This window comes from Leuresthes tenuis, unplaced genomic scaffold (assembly GCF_036924035.1).
Source record: "Leuresthes tenuis unplaced genomic scaffold, fLeuTen1.0.hap1 SCAF_11, whole genome shotgun sequence".
NCBI classification, from domain to species: Eukaryota; Metazoa; Chordata; class Actinopteri; order Atheriniformes; family Atherinopsidae; genus Leuresthes; species Leuresthes tenuis.
Genome location: NW_027325365.1, coordinates 13,045,545 through 13,071,308, shown reverse-complemented (window position 1 = coordinate 13,071,308; position 25,764 = coordinate 13,045,545). Strand labels below are relative to the sequence as shown.

The window sequence follows — 25,764 nt, the reverse complement described above, 5'->3', positions numbered from 1 at the left end:
GAAAGCAACACATCTGAGGTTTACTTAAAAAGAGGGAAAAGAAATTGGAGGAAAATATAGCTATTCCTCCCTAAATATTTAATATTCGGTTATAAACTTCAATTCAGATAATCATTTTGTAACCGTTCTTGGGAAGAAGCCTGTAATTATACTTTTGTAGCTGCCTGAAACAAGTATGACCTCACAGTTTGAGTTGACTTACGCTCATACTGGTGAGGACAACCTTAGGTTAGGCAACATCCTGACTCGTTTGCAACATAACATACGCAAAATTTTGCAAGTAAACATACTGGCGGAAATGATTCCAAGCCCAGAAATGCATTAGTCATGTACAAACAGCGCAGAGCTAAGCTGATAGTCGTTTATTTTCTGTATTTCATCCCAGAAAAATACCGCTAGCTCATTCTGCAAAATGAGCTGAGAAATTTTCCGAGTAGGTTTCCACATAGTCACTCTCTTCCACTCTCTAATTTTTGTCCACATTCCATTAACTTCTTTCTCCAGGACTATAAATATCCTGCATGTCAGATTGGACGACAGCAAGGGCTTAAAGTCGCTTTATGGGGGAAAAAAAGGAAAAGATGGGGGAGGTAAGTATAGATACATGGGGGGTAAGTGGGAAAAGAGAGGGAGGAAAGGTTGGGAGAGCTTGGGGCTTTTGTGGGGGTTTAGTTTAAATGAAACCAGGTGTGTTGCGGGACCAGTAGGAGGGGGGTATTGGGGAAGAAGATGGGGGGCATGTGTGTGTGAATCTGTTAGCTGCTGTGCCTGTGACTTGGACGGATTTGGAACTCGGTATTTGGGCCGCAGACCAGGAATTTGCATCCAGGGGGGTTACGGAGAGGGGGTTTGGAGTGGGGAGGATGGCAGTGCAGGGGGCCAGAGGGGGGGTAAGAATGGGCTGTCCCTCTCTCCTCCCTCCCTTCCTCGTCTCCTCTAGCCCTCCCTTTCCATGTGTTCATCTGCTCCAGCTGTCGGTCTCCCCACTCACTCTCTCAGGGTCATACAGGCAGCAGTTTAAGGGACCACTTTTGAACACCAACTTATCCGGGACGACCACAGACTGCAGACGGACACACCGGTCAGAGGGAGGCTTAGAGGCTGAGGACAAACGGAAAAGATTCATCTGTGAGTTTTCCTGCGTTTCATTCATGTCTTTTATATATATACATATATAAGAAGAGGGTCATGTCAAACTGAGGGAGCTGGTGGATGACTTGGGAAGTCTGCAAGCTTTTAAGGAGAAATAAGGGAGGTGAGATGTTCCTCTTGGCCAGTTTTCTGGTACAGGCTGTACACGTCACAGTTGCACCGCTGCCCTTCTGTCTGCTCCACTCTCCCAGCTGCACTTGGCTTCTTTCAAGAGCCAAGATAACGTGGCTGTGTAGTTTGCTTCTTGGCTCTAACTGTTAGGAGGTCAGACAGGAAGAGAGGCAGCGAGTCTCAAGGCACGTATTATGGTGCCTTATATTACAAAATGATTCTATCTCGTTCATGTTGAACCACATTAAAAGTTAGTGTCACAATCTCAGTTTAGCCAGTAGACGGGTGAATCTATAGCAAGGGATTTGGGTGAAGTTGAATTCCTACAAGATAAACAGTGACAACATGTTTCTTAACTATGATGACCTCACAGGGCCTTACTGCTGTTTGACACTGGATTTATATAACTGTTTATGCAACACACGCTGACAAGAGACAGCTCCACATTAATGCCTTGACTCAGGTGGGATTATAAGGCAACACGAGTGAGTGCTGTTCCCATGAGAGCAGCCCATCTTCTCATGCCACACTGTAAGCAAACACTCATACATCACATCCAGTCTTTACAGAGCAGCATCACCACGGGGAGTGCGGACCAGCTTAGAACAGGCAGTGTGTGAATTTCTCTGACAGGCCAACACCATTCATCATTAGCAGGGATGCGAACGAGCTACAGAACCCTGGTAGTGCAGTGCAGTGCAGCCCCACAGTAGCAGTTGTAACTAGGCTCAGCTGGAGCACGCCGGGCCACCATGTTCTCCGACTTCTCCACGCACAGCGGAGCGCAGCCACACAAAGCTAGCATTAGTATGCTCTAATAACAAATGACCATCCTGCAGTTTACACTCCCCCTGTGTGTGTATGTGTGTGGTCTAGCTGCTTGTTTTCTCTGGTTGTCCATGTGGTCACTTTTATAAGCCATCTGACATTTTGCTTGTTAAGTTGGGCTGTCTGTGATTCTCAAAATGGGTCAGTGTACTGTCCTAAGGCTGAACCAAGCTCCAACTCCTAAAAGTATTTGATTGTTTAAATCTTTTTTATTTTATAGAAAATAAATGTTTGGCCTGTGATGAAAACTTGTCCACCTGTACATCCCCTGTGACCACTAAAGGATCAGATGGGTATAGGTAATGGACAAATGAAGGGATATTTACACATTTCAGCACAGATTGCAACTTATCTATTCTTTAGCCATCAGTTAATCTACTTTTGTATTTGTATTTATTCAGCACACGTCTACATATCTTCAGATGTCCGCTTTTTGTCCGACCAACAGTTGAGAACCCCAAATGATTTAATTCACTGTCATATTAAGTGAGATTGGAAAATTCATAAATTTTGTAAGCTGGAACAAACTAGCTTTTGCTTGAAAAATGTAATTAAAAAACTAATCAAAATGCTTGCCGATTTATTTTCTACAGAGTGACTAATCAATAATCTCATAACCGTTTCAGCTTTAGTTAACCTGCGTTTCTCAGTGTGAGTGGTTGTCGCACCAGACAGTGAACTCTGGGGTCAGAGCCACATCCTCTGACGTCCTCCTACGCACCCTATGGAACGATGAGTTTAGGGGAGCAGTGGCTGGAGGTTTGGCACCAGCTGTCCTCTTATTTAAACCATGGGGGGTTTCCCAGAACCTGATACTCTGGGAACCACTGCAGTGGCAGGGCATCCCAGCTGAGAATTGGCGCCCACATCCTCGCCACGGGCATTCCAGAAGTCCACCACCACTTGATCTCCAGCGGCAGCAGGGCAACACCCATGCATCCCTGCTGCCCACACTCAATAGCCAGTGAGTGAGTGGACCCTGGACTAATGGTCAGTTTGTTTTTGGGTGGTTTTGGCTCGCATTCTCACTGGTTGTCAGTGGCTGGTTGGCCAACTGAAAGAGGTCACGAACTGCGGTTGCATGATGGTATGTTTTGCCGTCTGTGCTTTCTGTGTGTAAGCATGTTTGTTTCACAATGCAAAGGTCACAATTTTCCTGTGATGTCATCCAGCGAGTATTTGAGGGTGTTCGAATCACCCCTCAAGCCTTCTATTTGTCTGAAACTGAAATACATCAATAAGCAGTGCCTGCAAACGCGGCCGCTGGAATTCATATGAGAGAGAACGTGAGTCTGTGCATGTAGACAGGCAATGATTATAACTTTCCTGTCGTGCATTTTAGCTGGAACTCACTGACTTTGTAAACAGCACTTCCTTACAATGCTTTTTCTATGACTTGGATTGGCCTGTTTTTTTTATACATCTTTGGCCTGCCAGGGTTTGAATGATTCATTTATTTTTAAAAGCCCTTTGTTCAGGAACATTAACTAAGGGATGGTTGTGCTTGCGAATCCCAGTTCAAGAGAATACTATACAATCACAATACAATTTAAACCACCTCAAAAATACAAGACACCGGACAGAGAACTGAAAAGATTAGCGGTGGAAGACATACAAAGAGCCTAAACTAAGGTAGAAGTAGGAAAAGTGTCAGAATAATTTGTTCGAGGGAAAAGTCTTGCATTCAACTGCCCGAGTATAAGCAGTATGAATGTGTTTAAAGTTCTCAAGGTAAATACACGTATGAAGGACCCTGACAATCTGGTATTTCTACACAGCATGTTTTCACTTCACCTAATTGCCTTTCAAAAACAAGAAAAAAGAAGCAAAATGAACTGCCAGCAGAACTTAGGACTGGTCATGATTTTTTTTCAAACAAGTAAGTTTTTCAGACTCTGAGACCCGCACAGCTATATTGTCACTAGAGGAACCAGACCAAAAACAATTACGTTTGTCCTGTTAGTAGGAATATATCAAACAGCCAAAGTATTTTCATTCTTGCACTTGCCAGTGTTCCATAAAAGCATTATAACTGTGACATTCCCAGTTTCAATCATTAACTTACTCAGAATCAGTAAAATCAGTATCATATTAAGGACATTAAGGACAAAAGACCTGATGCGATTAGAAAAATGTCTTAGGAGGAAGAAATATCTTGACATGTTGCCTTGTTTTGAAATGTTTCACCTCACTTAGATTTCAGTTTTTGCTGTGTTTCGTAAATTTGAATAGCCACCGACTTGTGTTGTCTGGTAGATTTAGCTGGCTCTGAGAGATAGTCAGAATCAACATGGAGGGATCTTGCTCGTCACAGTGAGAAATTACCTTTAAGCTTTGAAACTGAAGCAGGTGAGCCTGAGATGCTGCGGTAAAACACATGACACACATTCAGGATTTATGTGGCAGCGCAGTCTTAGCTCTGATACACAGCAGACAGTCATTCCTTCCACTGCCAATATGCAGACATAGAGGCCTTTCTGTACGCAGTATTTATGTGATGTTGACTTGGTTATTTTCAGCCGAAGGTTGGGGTACGTCACAATGTTTGTGTTTTGACCTGGCAAAGAGATTCATTCCATTTATTTTTGCTGGGATTAAGAGGAAACTGGCCACAAAGCTATTTGTGTTCTGACTGGCTCCTTAAAAACTGGTCCCAGCACTTTATACTTAGAGGTGATTTATCCTTTTCAGATTACAGCAGAAGAGAGTTTTGACACTGAATCAAAACCAGTTTTAATGTTGTCTGTCTATGTTCCCCCCTCCCTCTGTCTCTTTCTGAAATACAGACACCGCTTCCTGACTTCTCTGTACATCACAGAGTCTCAACTTCACGGCACTGCAACCTGTTGAATAGTTGTGTGTGCGTGTGTGTGTTTGTGTGCATGCTATTGTTGTCTCTTTCTGCTCGATCACCCATCAGTTAGTGCATTAGTATGCAGGGTGTTTGTGTGTCAATCTTGTGTGTGTGCATATGTGTGTCGGTGCTCCTCCGCAGTGCGATTTCACAGTCACATAGAGAAACTGACACCTACACGGTAAGGATGGATGAATCTTCTCCCTCTTTCTCTTCTCCTATCTATCCTTTAATTTGCATCTTCTCTCCATCTTCCATTCTACCGTCAATAGCCTGCAAAAGTTTGTCGGCCCCAGTCGAAATCTCTTTTACTGAGAATAGCTATGTGAATACAAAATAAGCTGATTTCCAAAAGTTTCCAAGTTAAAGATTAAATATTCTTTTCAACACTACAAGTAAGGTTAGATAATTATTTTTAAGTTTTATACAATTTTAGGGAGACAACATGAAAGGAGCATAATTCAAGAGGGAGATTTCAGCTCTCAGATAACTTTTACCAGAGTGTCTGTTAGCTTTTTAGGGCAACACATTTGAAATCCAAAAGTCAGCAGCTATGGGCTCCTCCAATCAGCTGCCAAGCACCCTGAAAATTAAGATAATTAAATCCCATAACACAAGAAAGGAATATAAGAAGATAGCCATATATTTTGTCCTCTGTTTGTAGTATAATTTAGAAGTGGCAGTTATAGGAATGGAGGAGATCAAGTTGAGGTCTGGAAAGCCCAGTAAACTGTCAGAGAAAACTGCCAACAGGATTGTTAGAAAGACAAATCAAAACCACAGTTTGATTGCAGGAAACCTTTGTGAAGCCGTTGGAGCTAACATGCACCTACACATTTACAACCTTCATGGAAGGATCATTATCAGAATACTCATTGTTAGCAGTTTAAAAAAGCCTGAAGCTTTCTGGAAACGAAGCTTCGGGAATTAAACTAAAAAAACTGAACTTTTAGGCCAAAAGAGGTCTACAGAACTTAAAGAGAGAAACAGCTCAGTTTTTAAGACCAATCACGATTCGCAGTTATGTTGTAACCAGTAACCCGAGAATGTTTTACTGTTAGAAGAATGGATTAAATCAACTAACAAATTCAGCATCCCACTGTGTTTAAATACCACTGAAGATGAAGAGAGAATGGTTCCTGTAGGGTGATGATCCAAAACACAGCCCAAAGTCCTACAGAGACTACCTCAAAAAGGGCCCTAGAAGCCTGATGCAGAAAGAATGACCAAAATGATCCTTTCCAAGCTCTAATTTTTGCCAAAGAGGGTACTCAAACTTTTCCTTTTTGCACCTTTTTCTTTGATCTGGAAAATAAAAAACATAACTATGCTTTTAAATCCTTTCTGCATGCTACTGAATCACCCCTGTCAACTGATACTCATGTGTTTTTTAGGTATGAGGTTTAGTTGTTATCCTCGAATCACCTGCCTTTCTCTTGTCCAATGTTCCATATGAATGTTTCCTTCTCCTTGCTGGGGATAAATTTGGTTTTAATACCACGTTTCTTCGGGCCTCAGTTTTTCTTTCCATGCAGGTCACAGCATTACCGCCCCCCATCCCAAAATAATAATGATCCTTTTTCCAAACTTTATGTTTGAAGGGACATTTGGCTTCGGGCCTGAAATTTGGAATATCACAAACTTTTTAACAGAGGCAGGCTTTTCATCTCGTTGGCTTAGCACACTGACATGAATACAGAGGAAACAAGCTTATCCATTGACTGCTTCTTTTTTCATGTTCCAGTGCTGAAGATTTATTACGTATTATGAATATATTATGAAACGCTTTGGCTCGGAGGGACTGTTCACATCTCTTTTTTCCATAATTTCCTCACAAGCTTGTTCTCTCTCTCGCTTTTGGTAGGAATGCACAGATGGGTATCATTGGGACCCTCATACTGAGCACTGCAAAGGTAAAGCTCTCTTTTACTTGCTGTTATCCCACTCAGCACCTCCCCAAGCTCTCTAAGCCCTTTTTAAAATTTGCTTCTAACAAATACATTAATTTAACGTGTGTGCATCTCCCGACAGACATAAATGAGTGTGAGACCATTCCAGATGCCTGCAAAGGGGACATGAAGTGCTTCAACCACTATGGGGGATACCTGTGCCTTCCTCGCTCTGCGTCAGTCATCCCTGCTCCAGAGCCCCCCATCTCGCCCACAGAGGCCTTTAACACCTGCCCTCCGGGCTACGAGCCACATGGAGACAGCTGTGTGGGTGGGTCTCTTTGTTTTTGTCTGAGGGTTGAAGGTGGACAGGTGGCCACAGGATGAGTGATCATTAAGCATGTTTGTGTGTGAGTGACTGTGTAACTTTACTGTTGGTGGCCACAGACTGTGAGGCACAGGTGTCCGTAGAAGGCGTTGGGACTGGAGGCAACGTGTTGGTGCAATCTATGTGGGTGTGAGTGAGTTCGAAACCATGGGAGGCAGACAGGCAGTGCAGGAATGTCTACGATTTCACACGAAGACAGCTGCTATGGTTTTTAGAAACCCACTGGTGCTGGAGGCTGATGAGGTGTTCATCTGGCTTGCATGAGACAGCAAGCATGACTCAACACGATATTCTCAGCTGTTGGGTGCAAGTGAGGAGAACATTGTGGCCATCACCTCAAACAGTCATGCTGTATCTGCCAGCCGTGCTGAATGATGCTGTGTTTGCTCACAATAACCACATTTTACACCCATCTTTGTTTCTCGTCACCCACACACACAGATGTCGATGAGTGCGAGCGAGACGAACATGACTGCCAGCCGAGCCAGCAGTGCATCAACACACTGGGTGCCTTCACCTGTCAGTGCCCCGATGGATACCGCAAGGTTGGCACAGAGTGCATCGGTGAGATGATCTGAATTCTTTAACTGTTCAGGGACTTCGGCATTATTTGCTGCTGCGTGTGGAGTGAAGTTTCTTTCCGAGCATGCTAAAAACCTCTCTGTTTCTTTTTGTCAGACATTGATGAGTGCAGGTACAGGTACTGCCAGCATCGCTGTGTCAATGTTCCCGGTTCCTTCTCTTGTCAGTGTGAACCCGGTTTCCAGCTGGCAGGAAACAACCGATCTTGCATTGGTGAGATTAACAATCATTTACTTAAAGACATGTAACAGCATAACAAGGTGCAACTCCGCTGAATCCTGCATTTCATGCATTTTTTCCACATAAAAGATAAAAAAAAAACATACAGAAAATTATTTCTATATATTTTTCATGCAAATCTTTTCTACCCCCGTTATTTTCGTCCCTCCTCATGGTCTGTCTGCAGCAATTTGATAATGTAGCTAATGTCAACCTGTTTATGTCACATCGGTAAACCCTGCGAACCTAAATTGGATTAAGTGGGTAGAGAAAATGGATGGATTTCTTCTAATAATCTGTTCTCTTGTTAAAGCACTCGAAAAATACTAACAACTCGTTGTTATATCAAATATTGTAATCGACTGCAGTCATGAAACCAGAGGGGCACTCAGAGAGACCTCCACAGAGGCCGGGCGTTCACTCATGATGTAACGAGATGTTGCGTTTTGGCCTCTGAACCTCCCGTGGTATTTCCAGACACAAAAGTTCTTGGCAAGAATGCAGTTTTGCTTAACATAGTGCCCCTGTCGTGCAAATGCAGCACATATGTATACGTGTCTTAAAACTGGGATCCCTTACTTTCTCAGTTTGTACGTCCTCGTTTCATCTCCTCATGTCTGCCTCGCACCTGAAGTGTGAGGCACAGCTGCGTCGTCTGTCCATCGCTGTACTGCATCATACAGCTATATTTAATATCTACCAGAAAAGCATTAGATTTGTTTATGATAACTTCGGTTTCTACTTTTGGTTCAATGCAAATAGGGCATAATATTTCACGGTCCTCGTTTTTCCATAATCGGAGGTGAAAAGTGTATTGCGAAGGGCACACCTCCGCATCCTTGCTTTTAGGTCGTCTTCCATGACTCCTCCAGAAGCATTATAGGAATTGAGACACACCTCAAGAACTTTGGAAGACAGAGGCGAGAGGAGACAAGATGCAGAATTAATGAAATGAGAGGCATTTTGTCTACCCAGTTTGGTTTTGATGGAGGAAAGTTAAACTGAGATATAACTTAATTCCCCGTTTGGCGGATTTAGTTTTAATTGGCTGTGATGGATGAACACTTCTGAAAAGCACAACTATATCTGATATCTTTAATAGGGTTTGGCATGAAGATCTTCTCAAAATATCTTTAAATATAAAATCCAGAGTGCTAGAAATTGAAGTCTTAGGATGCTTTGAGCATGGCTCGAACTGAAGAATCCAGCGGTATTTCTTTAATGAAAATCCATATGTAAATGTTTATGAACATTAACAAATGCACCCACTGATGCTACTGCAGTGGCAGAGATGCAGACACCAAAATCCAATATGTTCTTCTTCTGCCCCTGTGCCACCTCTTCACTAAGTTTCATATCAATCGGTCAATTTTTATGTGGTCCTGTTAACAGCCTGTATTTCTTGCTTCACTGACTGTGGTAATTAATAGAATTAACACATTTGTATACTAAAGTAAGCACAGTACATTTTTACACAGTACATTTTTTTTGAAGAGGAAAGAAAATAACGAGATAAGTACAGGTTCCTCAAATCTGAAGCACGACTGTTGTCAGACCCCACTTATAAGTACAGAACAAAAATTAATTATCCAAAAACATGTTAAACATTTCTGTGGAACATTGAATATCCCAAGATAAATATATAATGACATGTTACAGTACAGAACAGTTTCTGAAGTCACCTTTTCTCCAACAGAGCCTTTCTTATTTTAAAAAAGATGTCAGCAGGAGTAGTAGCTTTTGCAGAATAAGTGTGGACCTTTCCACTCGTAGTAACCAGCTCACTGAGAAAAACATGTTTCAGAGACTTCTGTGTTGTGAAATCTACCTTCACTCCTTTCAGATGTGAATGAATGTGACATGGGTGCCCCCTGCTCTCAGAGGTGTTACAACACATACGGCACTTTTCTTTGTCGATGTGATCAGGGCTACGAGCTCGGGTCTGATGGCTTTGCTTGTAATGGTAAGACACCCACTGTTTCAGGCAGTAATAAGGATCAATGTGTAACTAACTGATATCTTTACCTCTTTACTTTGAATTCTGGAGTACAAATGAAACCTGAGCTTGTTCTTGTCAGATATTGATGAGTGCAGCTACTCCAGTTACCTGTGCCAGTACCAGTGTGTCAATGAACCTGGGAAGTTCTCCTGCGTGTGCCCAGAAGGATACCAGCTGCATGGCACCAGAATGTGCCAGGGTAAGCACTCCTGCCTCCATTTCCTCCTGAAACAAACACACTCCACACCATGCTTTCAGAGTCACGGATGTTATTCTGAATCAATGTGCATTCATTCTCTTGGGGGCGGGTCTATTCCTGTGTCATCCTGCTCCGTCAAACTGAAACTATGATGTTTGTCCTCCGTAGACATAAATGAATGTGAAACAGGTGAACATCAGTGCACTGAGACGCAGACGTGTGTGAATATCCACGGACGGTACCAGTGTGTGGATAACAACCGTTGCCAAGACCCATACGTGCAAGTGTCTGACAAGTGAGTGACACCTCATGAGGGCTGCTGTGTCTTCATACACAAACACACGCTTCTACACACCTTGTCCTTATTACTCAGATATGTGTTGGCCTTCAGCTCAGAATGTAATCAGTTCCTGTGCTGAGTAAGGCTCAGACTTCAAAATTACCCCAATTACTTTTTCCGCATATGAGTCCAACCGTGCGGCCTTTTCTTTTGAACACGTTCCAGTGCAATAAGAAAACTATTACAGCTGTGAACAAGCTGTAGAAGGTGTGGGTCATTGTTAACATGTCCCAGATGATTTGGTAGTATGAGCAGTATGTTTGAAAAACGTGGGTAAAAAGGCTACTGTTCAGCTGGTTCAGTTTGAGAGAATTCTCCACTCTGTCATATTCCTCCCTCTGCTGGCAGATATATAAACTGCAGTCACTGTGAAAAATAACCCACCTGCTTTTACTCAAGTAGTAACTCACTGTGGCTGTTTACTTCTCTGTGTGTGACCAGCCGCTGTGTGTGCCCTGTCAACAAACCTGCCTGTCGAGAGCTGTCGTTCTCTGTGGTCCACCGCTACATGAGCATCACCTCAGAGCGCTCCGTCCCATCCGACATATTCCAGATTCAGGCCACCAGTGTCTCTGCGGGGGCTTACAACACCTTCCGCATCCGCTCCGGTGACGAAAACGGAGACTTTTACATCAGGGTGAGATATCAGAGGGGATGGAGGGGAGTGTGATGGATCAGTGATCCGATGATTGATGGTTCAGCTCAGCGAGTGCCGATAGAACCTGTAATCACAGCAAAGTCTTTCAGGATCATAGTCCAATGACTATGTATGCACCAGTTTGATTTAGTCCTTGACAGAAATGTCAGAGTAAGACTTAGCTATTTGAAATTCCAGTCAGCTTGAGATATCTGGTTTGTATTTGTTTTTGTGTAGAATTTCTTCTACCATTTACTAAATGTGGCTGAAGGCACCTGCAAACCAATTAAACAAAAGTTTTAGTGTCAGATGATGGTGTGGGTGCTTTTTTAGAGGCTTTTGGTTGCTGTATTAAGATCTGTTTTTATTCATTTAGTACCATGCACAGCTCAGCTTCATTGATATATCTGAGAATCTCCACGACTTCTTTCTGGGTATAAACAAGAGGTGCACAGGTTGTAGTCAAACACTTTCTGAGGAGAAAGAAACAAGGGATTGTGTAAATCCTATAGAATCCTTCAGAAAACATGTGTTTTGTATAAAATATTTAATATAAATAATGTTACTGATTTTTTAAAAATAGACTGCATAAATTGAATTGTGTGTTTTATTAACTTATTTTTCTTACTCTACAAGTCGAAGGGCTCTGAATTTGTTAGTAGTTCACATTCATACAGTCTCTTCCTGTGCAGGCAAATATATCCTGACTGGATCAGGCTTCAAAAGTACTGCATCACATGATGCAACTCTACAGTAGGCCCTCCCTGCCTCACTGACGCCCACACATCCAGTCTGTAATACAGAGCCTTGAGCTCGGTCCAAGATAAGCCTGACAGCATCAATATAAGCTTCATCAGAGCCACACAGGACATAAATCCGAAAGATACAATTTCTGTTACTGTCAAAAGTTGTGCACACAGAAGATGAAGTGATGTCTAAAGGGTTTAAAGTTAACTGCAAAACATTAATTTCCAGTCCATACCTGAGGGAGTCATCTCTCCCACAGAAGGTAAACTGCCCGAACAACTTGTTTGTCGTCCAATTTTTTCTATCTTACTTATAATCTTATTTGGACTCTGCCTGCCTAACAGGCCCCAAACAAAACAGAGCAGCTTGCATTTTTTGATTTAGTCAGAGAAGAAACTTAAAGACACAAAAGCTAGACTTTAATGAGAGAGGGTTAAAGCGCATAAACTTTATCTAGTCTCCAACATGAATTTTGTAACAAGCTGACACAAGCTCTTATTGAAAAGTTATAAAATACTTATATTTACGTTGTCTGGAGTTTGGCCACGGACATTTGGTACGGGTCATGTTGTCACATTGAACTTGCCATGGTTGGTAAACACACAAGGAGACTTTTGCTGAGGTTTTTGTAGGTTTTCCCATGAATGTAATGATGGGTGCTGCACTGTGCAGCTGACAGTGGAGCAGTCTGTGCATGAAGCTCGCTCAGTGATTCTGCTTTGACAGAGATGCTTGAGCTGGTTGTAAATCTGAATGGCTCCCTGAATGACTTTTGATTGTCCAAAACAAGTTGATAGGGTTGTGTTTTGTCAGTTTTTGAGCCGGTAGTCATTCAGATACACAAACGAGCTCAAGCACAGAAAATGTGATTTTTTTTTTTTACTTATCTCCTCCTCATGTACAGTCAGTTTGCTTCACTCGTCATTTCTGCTGGTTTTGGTGACGTAACCTCCAGCTCAGCTGATTCTCAGCATGTTCAGACTTACAATAAGCAACAATAAGGGAAAACACGTGTGAGAAAGAGTACAAACTTTAAAAACCTCACATGACTTAATCGGAGATTGTAAGTCTTGTGGCAGACATGTGGCAGTAGGAAAAGAAAGAAAGAAAGAAAGAAAGAAAGAATGGCTGATTTGAAAATGATGTGACTGTAAATGTGCGTAACATCTGCTGCTGAATAGTTTAGTTTCCTCTGCTGTAACAATGTGCTCAGTAAGTTTTGTTTTGTCTTCTGCAGCAAATCAATAACATCAGTGCCATGCTGGTGCTGGCCCGTGCCGTGTCGGGGCCCAGAGAGTACACGTTGGACCTGGAGATGGTTTCTGTTAACCCTCTGCTCACCTACCAGGGCAACTACCAGACCAGCTCCGCCCTCAAACTTTCCATCTATGTCGGGCCTTATACCTTTTAAAGTAGAAGAACATTAAGAGAGGAGGTATATCGATGCAAAAGAAGCTGTAAAACATAAGTGGTCAATGCAGTTCAACCAGTCACTGTGATATTATGTTATTAGCTTTTTGTACTTAGTCATCCAAAGAAAGTGACACTTTTCTGTCAGTCTATATTATGTGTAAGATTATACACGCAGTACAGTATACAAAAACATTGTAGCAGCAGTGTCACACAGATAAATAGCAGCTTCATTTAGCACAGTCCAAGTTGTTCTTTCTTCTTTACTTTGGCCATTTTCATGTTATCATGTTTACTTTTGTTTTGTGTTTAACATCTGCCTGGCAGCGTCATTCTGTGGTCAGTGTGTATGAAAGGGATTTTACTCTGTTCAGGGTGAAAATGAATCTTTGTGACATATTCTGCCTTCAGGTGGAGTGATCCATGCCCTATGTCACCAGATTGATCTGTTTTCACCAGTTTACACCTTATTTTCAGTTCACTTCTGTTCTGTTTGTCACTTTATTGTTGTCTGCCCTGTTTCCTGTTGAGACACATGATTCAGTAACCACTCACATGACACCTCAGCAGCCACGCTCAGCCTTCACCCTCCACTGTTCACCCCCAGTGTTTGAGCTCAGTCTCTACCATTAAAAGTTGTCACATTGTGTTGTACTTTTTATTTTTTAAAGCTCTAAACCCAAATAAATCAATATACCTTTTCATCAGCGTGTCACAGTAAATAATTTGCCTCATACTCCTCTGTCAAGTATGATGGCCATGAAAGGCCATATCTGGAAGCCAGTGTTTTGTTTACATTTCATGACAAAGGATCTAGGCCTCCACAACAATGCAAGTTCAGCATGTGTGTCCTAACAAATGTTTCCATGTTAAGATGCTCATTATCTGCTCTGTAAGTCAACCCGGGGGTTTTCATCTCTGGATAAGTGTGGGTTCATGTAAAAGAAGGAGTGCTTGAAACAGATGACAAATCTCAGTCACTTGCACAGTAATCTGAAACAAGCATGAGGTAGTAAATGTATTTCTATATTGATACAGACTGAAAGCCAAATCCTGGAAGAAATTTTGCTGGCTGTGTGACATACATTGATTAGCCTATGAATATTATTGTTAAATCATTAAAGCGTGAGTAGATCTGTCTATAATCATAGCTGTGTATTTAGTCAGATCAATGTGTTGCTGGTGTGTTATTGTTGCATATAGGACGCCAACAACCAATACTACCAGTTCACACTTTTTATTGTGTTTATATGTGTGTGTGCAGGGTGCAGGTGTTTGTATGTTGTAACCTATTCTCACTCACTGTGAGTGATAGAGAAAAAAGCACTGTGTAGCCCAACGCATAGACTGAGACCTGCTTGTATGAGTGTGTGATTGAATGGGTGAATATGGCATGTAGTGTAAAAGCACTTTGAGTGGTCAGCTAGTACAGTCCATCTGCTTTTCATAACCAAAGAAAGGAACATAGTTTTACTTGAGTTTGTAAGTGAGAAAAAGAGTGCAGGAAGGTCTGGGGACACCCTCTCAATAGGCGGACAGAGAATAACTCAACAGAATGACTGAGCAATTTGTAACCACCTCATCCTTAGATCTACACTCAGACATTCAACATGAGCCTCACGAGCAAAAATATGTACTTCTTCTCTCTGCAACATCATCACTGTGATTCCTGTCCTATAACATCACCAGATGGAGCCTAAGCAGCATATTAGTAACATATATCCACACCTGATGTGGATATATGTTACTAAAGATGTTTCTCATCTTTGTTATTGTGTTAGGATAAGGGAGAATAAATCATACTAACCTTAATTTAATTAGAGAATACAGCAAATAGTTTCAATTGTAATTAAGCTAGACTGAATCTTTTCTGCTCATTCTTCTGGTTTTGACGTCACAGCACTTCATCAGAGCACCGAATGATTCTCCTGAGCCCCCAAAAAATAAAACCTGTGGAAAAAAACAGAAAGAAATAGAGAAAATACACAGCGGGAGAGAAAGAGGGGGAAGCCCTTATTTCACAGTCCACTGCTGCTTTCTCCGCCCAGTCCTACATACAAACACACCACACACACCTCCCATCTGCTCTCACTGAGGGGGTGATGAGTCACACACCGCCCTGTTTTATGTAATGGATCTGACAGCTTTTAGCCACCAGGGGGCAGCAGACCCTGCAGATCTCCTCTGCGGAGGGGCAGCAGTCCAGGAATAGCAACAGCCTGAGGTGACAGTGGTGGGTTTTATAACCTAATTGACGATTGAGCCTACATTTTCTTCCATTTCCCACAAACTCATAAACCTGTAGGTGGAAAAACTGATGGTAACTTTGTCTTCTTTTCAAGTAACGTACAATACAGTATGTTCTGCTGCAGATTTTTTCTTGCATAATTTGTCATCTTGTGATGATGGAAAACAAAGATGACAGAGCCTGGTGATGGTATTAAAGAGTGCAGTAGGGTAGGAGGTGTGTGTGTTCACATTAAGGGAAAGGGGCTTTTTTATTTCCTGCTGACATTAAGACAAAAAGAAAACCTGACTGGAGCAGAGTGACACTGTCATGGCTGACTTCCCCAACAGGAGTGGGGTTCGAGGGTTCAGTCGGCCTCTGGGCTTCATCTGTGAAACATCACTCAGTGACACACAAACCTGCAACAGAGAGACACAACAGGACTGGAAATAAGCAAAAAAGAAACACACAGGGTGAAAAATGATCACAAAGACATACAAAAGACCTGATAGGAATGAAAAACAACACAAAATAAATACAAAATAACCAGAGTGCAAGCTGGATTAAAAAAATAGTGGCAAATCACTACAAAGACATTAGAATACCTAGTTAGATAGACATATATATATATATATATATATATATATATATATATATATATAGAATAGCTAAATAAATGCCAAAAGAAATGAAAGAAACCAGGAAAAAAGTCCAGAATGAAACACAAAATGACTAATGGTGTAGACTGTTGAAGTCTGGGCATCAAGCTCCTGTAGGGAAGGATGGAGGCACATTTATATGCTCAAATTCAGGTGCTTGGCGCCTTATAATCCATCTGTAGTTCAAAGAGTGCAGGAGAGTCTCTTTGATTGAGTGTGAGTGTAGTAATCAAATAAAGGCTTTACAGTATTAAGTGTACTTTAATGGGTCTGTGTTTGCATCCAAAGTTCGCATGATTCTTAGTGCGTATAAGTGTGTGTGTCTGTCTGTGTAGGTTTGTTGCGTGTGTGCAGGGTGTGGGTGTTTACATAGAAGAGCATGTGTTCGAGAGTGGCAGTGCCTACACAGATAAGTGGGAGGAGTGTTTGGGACGGCAGAGAGGGGTATGTTGGAGCACTGGGGCCTCTCTTTTTGGCACCTTGTCCAGAGTATGATCTAATTCCTGGACAAGCCGTGCCCTGTGGGATGCAAATTGGGTGTTTGGGGTTTGTGTGGGCCTGGAAGCACAGAAACAAACACTCATGTGGGGCACAAACAACACCGACGAAATAGAACAAACATGGTGGACAGAAAGTACACCACTCCATGTTTTCCAGTCATGCTCTAGTCCTCCATTTGATGCATGTCGCCATGATGGAGGAGCAATCTTTTCCCCTTTGATCTTCTCCTATTGCAATACAAAAAGCTCTCCATGCCTCCCCCTCCAGTACTCTACAATGCAGGTATTATATTTGTGAATGAAAGAGCGAGGTGGAGTATCATTTCCCTCCACCCACAACCCCGGGTACAGCGATTAGTTCATTAATGAAAAGAGCGGGCAGTGGAATCTGTGGGACATGAAAAACAGGATGCATAATACAAGAAGGGCTCAGTGATTAGAGAGTGTGAATTAGTGAGGACTTGAAGCAGGAAATGGCTCTCTCCTCTGGATATTTGCATACTGTATATATAGATATATGTTAAAAGGGTGAGCAGCGGGGGAGGACAATTGCATAATACAACATGAAAACAAAAATAATTTGAAACATAAACAAACAAGGAAGTTTTTATGAATAATTTTATAAAAGTGTTTGGTCCAAACGAAATATAAAGAGCTGCCATGTAGAAACAGTGCGAAGAAAATAAATATTTTGCTTCTAGAAAAAGTACGACCAGATAATGAAGTGCCTTGAATCAAAAGCAAAAAAAATCTTATCATTACGAATGATATTTAAAGTTTATCTCTAGGTTTTGACACTTCCAAACTTCCCTATTTTGATCATATTTCTCAGTTATCTTAACACGGATTGATTGATTTTCACCTCACAGACAAAGAAAAATGTTTCACAGCATTTTGTATATATACCCTTATATGAATATTTGTGTATTTACCATATACATAAATACTGAGACCCTGTGATAACAGTTGCTTCCACAAGTTAGCTGGACTTTACCTGTCTGATTGATTTTATTCTACATACAGAAGCTCACTCCTGTCTGCACAGGGTCTCACAGCTGATGGTTTATGTCATGAGGCTGACTGAACTGTCCAAAACTAGATTGTATGAAAACACATATTTGGAAGATGATACATAAGATTTGATGCTACACTGAAAATGCCTTCAAAAAGTTTTGAACTACAAACCTATATCTGGCTGCTCAACCAAACTGAGTAATAAAGGATGAAGGGCCTTCGTCAGACAAGATAACTAAGCTTGTGATCACTGAATGAGATCCAGAAATCTTCTGTGGAGATGAGAGACTCCCATAGAAAAAGAAAGCCAGTCAGGCCTTCATGGTAGAGTGGTCAGACAGAGGCCGCTCCTCGTCAGTCACATGACAGACAGAATAAAGACTCTTGAATAATTCTCAGACCACAGGAAGCAAAACCTTCTGAACTATTTGCTTTTAGGGTTTTCCCTTTTCCTTCAATGTCTTAAGGCTTGTTTGTGCAACTGAACAAAAAGTCCACATCAATTTCTGTCCCGCAGGAGACAGGAGTCTAGTGGCTGCTTCAAACAAAGATGGGGAAACTGCCTCAGACTCCTACATTTTTTACTAGTCAGCTGACCAATCACAGCAAAGTCTGCTGTGATGGCTTTAAAGAAACAAGAAGTGAAGTAGAGTGTTTCAGACAAAAGATGATGAGAGGTTCTGCAGTCATAAATATTATGAGAAACATTATATGTATTTTTTCACCTTAAAGCATCTGAACATATTCCAGTAGACAATAACATTATGAACCTAAGAATGACCATAATATAGGGCCTTTAAATCTACAAGAGCTTTCCATAACAAGTTTTGAGGGGATTTTCTATCTGGAATTTAACCAATGAACACAAGGCAGAGCAAACATGGCCCCTACGTATCACAAGGTATCACGTATCACCCTAAACTACCATCTTTTTTATACAACTGGAGCCATTTCTTCCTAACTATTGAAATAATTATCAATCTGGTACAATTACAGGTTCAATTGCTGGGTAAGTTCATTACCTCGGGTCAATCTTATCTTTCATGAACGCTCTGGGAATTTAGCGCAGGTTTTCACACTGAGCAGGATATTGAGTCACATGTCAGTGATTAACAACAGCGTAATTAAAAATATGGCAGTGTGTGCAGCAGTCTGACATGACTCCTCATACTACATGAGTAAACCTAAGTAGAGAAACAAGCGTAATCAAAAACCCAGAGACCACCAAAACCTTCAGTATCTTTTTAAACAAATAAAACTTAGGCTGAGATTTGTTGTATGACATGAGAGTTGTTGAGATTGATTCATATAAGACTCTGAACTATAACCATATCCACTTTACTTTCAGTTTCTTCACTCATTGCGTAAATGCGGTTACCAAGAGACGACAACGTGTTGCTATGGGTGTGTGGGTGTCGAGCGCCAAAAGGGGCTGATGCTGAAAAGACATTCAGCCCTGAGAAAAATAACAGAGAAGAACAAGTGAAAGGTAGGTGAATGGCGAGGAGCAGAAGGCTGGAGAAGAATTCTGTGAATCACAAAAACACAAAGTGATTGTGAGACAGATATTTGGTGAGCTGCAGAAGCACTTATGAGGGATTCAGGTAGAGAACAGGACAGCGGTGCATTCAGCGGTGATGAAATTTAACCAAGTAGATTTACCCAAGTAAAGAAGTGCAGTTTTGACATGTTGGCAGTTTTATGTTAAGAGTTATCTTTCCGTGCTACAAGTTACTATCAAAATAACATATGGTCATCTTTTAAACTATGATACAATAGTACAGATTAAGCTATGTATAGTAATGCACTTTCACTCAAAAATGAGCTTCAATTGCAAAAAGTGGCCCCTGTTGTTAACCCAAATGCAATAACGCATGAATAGCGTCTAAATAACAAATCAAATGATGAGATGCATTTTAATATCTCTAATTTCTTTTCTTTTAGTTTTTCAGCTCGAGACATTTTGAAATGTGAACTGCGAGTGCTGCTTCATGACTCAGGGAGATGGCAGTGTCTGCTGCCAGGTCCACCACTTTGGTGCAGAATTCAAAACCTGAATGACTGAGTGGTTGAGCAGGAAAATGATGAATGACGCTGATTATCCCCTCAAAATGAATTGTAGTAAATCCAATTATTCTCAGACTTTCCATCTATTTCCACCATCAAGTCAGTGTGATTTTTGACTAAATACCAGAAACTGTCACACAAGCCTCAGATACACCTGATCTTAAGTAATAAATATTAAATGTTAGGATTCTAACATGCTAAATTCATACTTTATACCATGACTGTTGACTTTTAGTCTTACTGCTTGATGAATTTTAATCTTTTTGTAGCAGGAATAATCTGAATATTTCCTGTGGATATATTGAGTATGTCACTCCTGTTCCTCACCATGTTGGCCCTGTGATGGACTGGTAACCTGTCCAGCAGGTACCCTGCATCTGTCCAGGATAGGGTCTGACACCCCAGCAACCCTGAACAGGATGAAACAGGTACTTAAAATAGATGTACAGATATGTTATTGTGGAGTAGATGTAAAAAGTGGTATCAAATGTATTAAAAGTACCTGCTTTGTTACTTTTTCAACAGCACAACACTACGCTCTGACACCACTAACTACCTCACTCATCGGGTTATAAGGGAGATGTATTTTTGGTTATTTAGCTAACAATAGGATTCCCCCTCTGCACCCCTAAAACCATCTACATCTCTTAACAAAATAAACATTTAACCACTGCCCACTGTTTACATCTGCTCACAAACACTAAACATTTCCTAAAATAGAGAAACTCCCTCTGGCCAGTAAACACACAAAAAGACACCACTTTATTATAATTATCTATAGCTAACCATGCTTTTTAAAAGGTGTTCCTAGTTTAGTGTTAACAGCTCAATGCAATAACATCCACAAAAAGGCAGCTTTTCTGGGAAAAGGCTTGTCTTTAACCTGTTGCCTTTTTAACGGCTTGTTGACCCCATACTTGTTTGTGTAGTTTTTTTCAAGCACTATAGATAGAACACAGGCCTCGATGACAAGAAATGAATGAGCCAAAGCTGATAGTAATGGACCCCATCCATTTATCATTCAGCCCAGAATGAATGGATGATGGATAGTGGACAACATAAGAGGGGAGGAAAAAAATTAAGTAGTTAGAGTTATGTGAGGGGAGTCATGTGATTGGTTTCAATACGCTGGGTCAGTACAGGTATACTTTGAGCCACAGCACACAAGGACAACCAGAAAAAAGAGGACAAATGTAACAAGTCTTAGAAAAGAATGAGGTAAAAATCCATTCAGTCTGTCCCACCCGCTTTCACATCAGCCCACTCACTGCTTTAGTTATGCAACAGCTCGACCTATCTGCTAATTTCAAACATACATCCAGGTACACATTACATGAACATCAGCACTTGGTCTAAAGTGTCCTCTGTCTTTGGCTCTTGCTCAGTTTATCTGCACTTGACCTTTTGGCTGAAAAGGAGGCTGAGCGTTAATCTAGGAAAGCGGGACACAGATAGGGGAAAAGAGGGAGAAAAAGGCAGCGACAGAGTCTTAGTGAAAGATCTGCTGCTAGGAGGTCTCTCGTGATGTAACACATCTACATCACATCACCGTGGCAACCCTGCATCAGCACCAACTGATTGTGAGGAGAAAGAGTCTGAGTCTGTGGTGGTATGTTACAGGAAGAAAAAGTCTAAATTAAAAAAAGGATACATAGTACCGGAAAATAATTAAGAAAATGTTGAATGAAACTGTATGAAATAAGTGGGATTACGAGTTACAGTTTCCAATCAAAGTAAAGGTGTCCACAAGCTTTTCTTCGATTGCAACCTTTTTACTTTGAAAACTGACATATATCTAAACTTTCTTGATCTTATCTTTAATCACCTACACACATTAAAAGTATCAGCCTCATACAGAAGTTTCATGATGGCCTCCATCCACCACTGAGCTGTCCAGGTTATTTACAGAGTTATAGTCTCCATGTTCTCCCAAGAGTCTAAGAATAATCAAGAGACCTTGGAGAGACAGAGAACTTTCACACAACTAAAGAAAACTGGCTAAAAACTTCTGTTCCCTGTTCTATGCCCTGGCTGCTAAAAATAAACTGGATATTGAAACGCAAAGAGAAAAGGTGCAAGGCTGTTGGCTCACAAAGCCAAGCAGAGGGAGGGAGGCAGGCAGTGATGGATAAAGGCGGGAGTGTGAGTGGGAGTTTGTACGGTTCACATTCACAGGTTGTGTCTGCCTGTCAATGGATCTTCAAATTTGGCACAATGGCTGAACTCACTTACCGCAGAAACACATGATTATTAGTTTTGCCACTTGATAAACTTACATCTCCAGTCAATTTGATTTAATTTTCTGAATCTTTGGGTTTCTGCTAATGTACATAATGCACAATTTGAGGAAGAAAGTCATTAATCTTACTTTTTCTGTATCCCTGCAAGGCCAAAAATTACTTGTGTCTTTCTTATCTGATGATGTTTTAGTCATTTGATGGACTGCAAAGTTTTTATATGTAGACAAATGACAAATTATAGGAACAACTTAAAACTGTACCCCCATCAGTCAGGGGAGATGGTGTCTCTGTTGCTGTTGGGGGACATTTTGCTGGTTTGGTTTGTTTAGTGTTCTCTCTCTATCACTATAATCAAAAGACAAATAAAAGAATATTTAATGAAATGATCCATGCAAATGTGTTTCTGATGAAGGCTCTTTGGTGCTACTGTCAGTACCACATCCTCAACTTGCTAAAGTATACATGAAATCATAGTTTAATTACTTACACTTTGAGGTATCCGTGGTCTATGAATTTTTGATGTCTTATATTTCTTTAAGTGTCGTCGTTTGATTTCCATCTGTCGCATTTTGGTTTACCACATTTCTGTCTCATCTTGAAACTGGTTTTCCTCTTGCACCTTAGTTCCTTTTTTATGTTGTGGAGCTTGTTCCTTGTGCAATCTGTTTATTTTTTGCTTCCTGCCCTTGTTTTACTCCTGGTTTCTGTTACCGATTGACCCTAACCTACACTGGGTTTGTTATCACCTCTTTCAGTGTTTTATACTACCAAGTTTGTTTTGTTCATTGCTGCATCACTGTGTCACTTACTGAGTGTAGGCTATTTATTTTCCCATACCGAGTGCTCTTGTCCTTCTCAGTGTTTTTTGGATCTCTGGAATCTCTCTGCAGCACTTTTGTGATAATAATACCAATACTGATATTGATAAACATAATGATGATGAACCTGTATTTGGGTCCCTGTTCAACAGCAATACCAACAGTGACAGAAGCCGTAATTTCCAGCTAATTCTCTTGATTCAGGACTCCAACTCAAAATAATTTGTACATGTTCCCGATTGGATTTTGAAGTTCAGTTCATAACTAAAAACTGTTACGTTCACTTTAACAGATGAGATAAAGCAGATGTGTGTTCATTCACATTAAAAAAAGATGGCAGTTCAACTCCACTTGGTAGATCTGAACAAATGATCTAAGCTTCCATCAGCTTGTCACATCCCAGTGTTCCCATGTCTGTCTCTACTTATCTGTGCTGTCCAAATGTCCAATTTTCCCAATTTCTTTTTTCTCATCTCTCCTCTTTACTACACACCCTCTCCCACTCCCGTTTCGATGCAGGAGTGGGAGGTGTTGCTAGGCAACAGATTAGCTCTTTCCTCTCAAGAAGCAGAGTGCAGACCTTGACTCTCTGGGTGTAAAAATAAACAGACAAAGAAAAGATAGTCTTAAAAGAAAAAAGGATGAGTATCATTCACCTGTGGTAAGAGAGCCGCACTCTTTTCTATATAACCCACCGTTCTCAGCCTCCTCTCCCCCCTCATCTTCACCCTGAAGTGATCAAAAAATAACCCACTTATTTATAGCCGCTTTTGAGATAAACACAATCTATAGCTCATTGTCACCCAAATTATTATTTTTTTTTTATCTGTGAATAACTTTCACACCACTGTATGATTGAGTTGCCGCAGAGCCTGGTGATTTGTGCACTCTGTTCCCTGTGATGTGATGACTAAGGTTGTGGAGGAACATGCTGCTCATCCCTTATCCGCAGTCTCACTCGTTGCCAATGGCCGAAGCTGCGAAAGTCACACCTGTTGTCGACCGCTACTGAAAAAGTGTGTGCGCTGACAGAGCCGAAATACTTCCTGCCCTTTCTACATCTGCTGTGTGAGTGTGGATAATGTAAGTGTCGGAGAATGAGTGTGTGACCGAGCAAAATGTTACTGAATAAGCAAGTTTGAAAGGATGAGAGGGTGAGTGATAGAATGAATGTGAGTGATAATGAGTGAATAAATAGATCACCGGGTTTTGTTGCCGTATTCAAAGCTACTGCACCATCATGTTAGACTGAACAGCACAATGCTTTCTTTGTCGATGAACGTGTCGAATTCAATGCTGAAGCAAAACAACTTAATCAAAATGCTCTTTTGAAACTGTACAAACCTGCAATTACTTATTCTTGTAGTTACTTCGTTGACCAGAAACTTTCCTTCTTTGCAGGTAAAACTACAGTATTTGGGGCTGTAATGCTGCGTTATTGCCCATTCTGTCCTAAATTGAAAACATAATTGACATTAGAGCTTTTAAATCTAGAATAAGTGAAGTTTCACCAGCTGTTTTCCTTATTTCTGACATCAAACTTGCTCAGAAACAGATGTAGGTATCCTACTTCTCCTTCTCAAACCACCCTGGTTCATAGTGATGAAACCTGAGAAGGGAGGTCTCAAGCTGGATTAATTTCTAGGTGCCTTAAAACCTTGAGGAAACTCATGAACATCAGGAAGTTGGAATGGCAACTTCCTGATGTGGGCATTTACATCACATGATAGCCACGTCTTGAAGCAAACCCTGCTTTACCATCTATTTCACACTATATGGAGCCACAATTTACAATATAACATCAGGTTGTATTGAGGAGCACTTTTCCCTTTTCGAACCTGGAGGCCTCTCACATTTTCAAGGATAGTAAACCAGCTCTGCAACAACATTTAATGCGTTTTGCCTCTGCCAATATATCACTTGCCCACCATGTTTTCGAGACAAGCTACCAGATCCTACCAGAGCAGCAACGCACCTCTTTACCTCCAAGGGGTATCTCTTCCAAAACTACTTGCTCTCCTGTGATCTCTAACACATTAACACATTACTTGTCTCTCAATTTTCACTTCTTTGTCAGTTTTACTTGCACTTTGCCCTTTTGAGTTGATCTAGTACTTATGCAAAGAGTTTTCTCTTCTGTGTACTGAAGCTCGAATGTGGTTGTTCAGTTAGAGTTTGCATTGGAACTCTGCAGAAGATTTGTAAAAGTGGGTGAAATCTTGAGTTTAGTGGACAAAAGGTTGTGCTAAAGATCGTTATAAGACCAAATTAACCTCCACATGAATATTGAGACAAACGGGAGTTTGTGGCACAAAGACCACTTTCAAATTGGATTAATTTGAGTCCATTTGCTGCCAAGGAGACGAGGCACTCATCTCTACAAACCTGGTCTTCATCCACCTGCCTCTTCACAGCCATACTCCTCACTGTGATACCAGCACAACTGCTTCTCATAATATCAGGATCCTTATGACAACCACAACAACGGCGGGGCTTGAGACAACGGAGTGTGTGGGACATCGGGACAGCTTAAGTACCTGCGAGACTGCTGGGAAGAGAAAAACAAACAACTTGGAGTGTTTCTGTTCTGGGAGTTCCTGCATAATGCCAAGTGCCTCTTTGGCTCAGAGCTGCTTTTATCAGGAAATATATGAGCACATTAAATGTTGGCGAAAGCAGTTCATGCTTGGTCACAAATCAGGTGAAAACCAGATGCACATGTGCAGACGCAGAGCTGTGTTCAAACAAAAGGGAGTGACAAACTCTTCATTCTGCTAACCATCCACCAGATGGTAATGTGATGGTAAAAAAAAAGATAGATTGGATTATATATTATCAATTTATTTATGAAAATGAAGAAAAAATAGATAGGTTTGGGGGACAC

General features: G+C 41.2%; 1 protein-coding gene across 2 annotated transcripts; it reads left to right on the top strand.

Moving 5' to 3' along the window:
• The first annotated feature begins 941 nt into the window (after positions 1-941).
• Positions 942-14,059, top strand: efemp2a (EGF containing fibulin extracellular matrix protein 2a). 2 transcript variants are annotated; one of them, XM_072395525.1, is made up of 11 exons: positions 942-1,128; positions 4,878-5,126; positions 6,810-6,858; positions 6,977-7,165; positions 7,664-7,786; positions 7,901-8,017; positions 9,867-9,986; positions 10,102-10,221; positions 10,390-10,516; positions 11,003-11,198; positions 13,183-14,059. In XM_072395525.1, exons 2-11 carry the CDS (start codon positions 5,025-5,027, stop codon positions 13,354-13,356), a joined length of 1,317 nt encoding a protein of 438 aa, XP_072251626.1. In that variant the 5' UTR covers positions 942-1,128; positions 4,878-5,024; the 3' UTR covers positions 13,357-14,059. The 2 variants fall into 2 exon arrangements, with proteins under 2 accessions (XP_072251626.1, XP_072251627.1); XM_072395526.1 differs by lacking the exon at positions 942-1,128 and adding an exon at positions 4,702-4,764.
• The last annotated feature ends 11,705 nt before the right edge of the window (positions 14,060-25,764 follow it).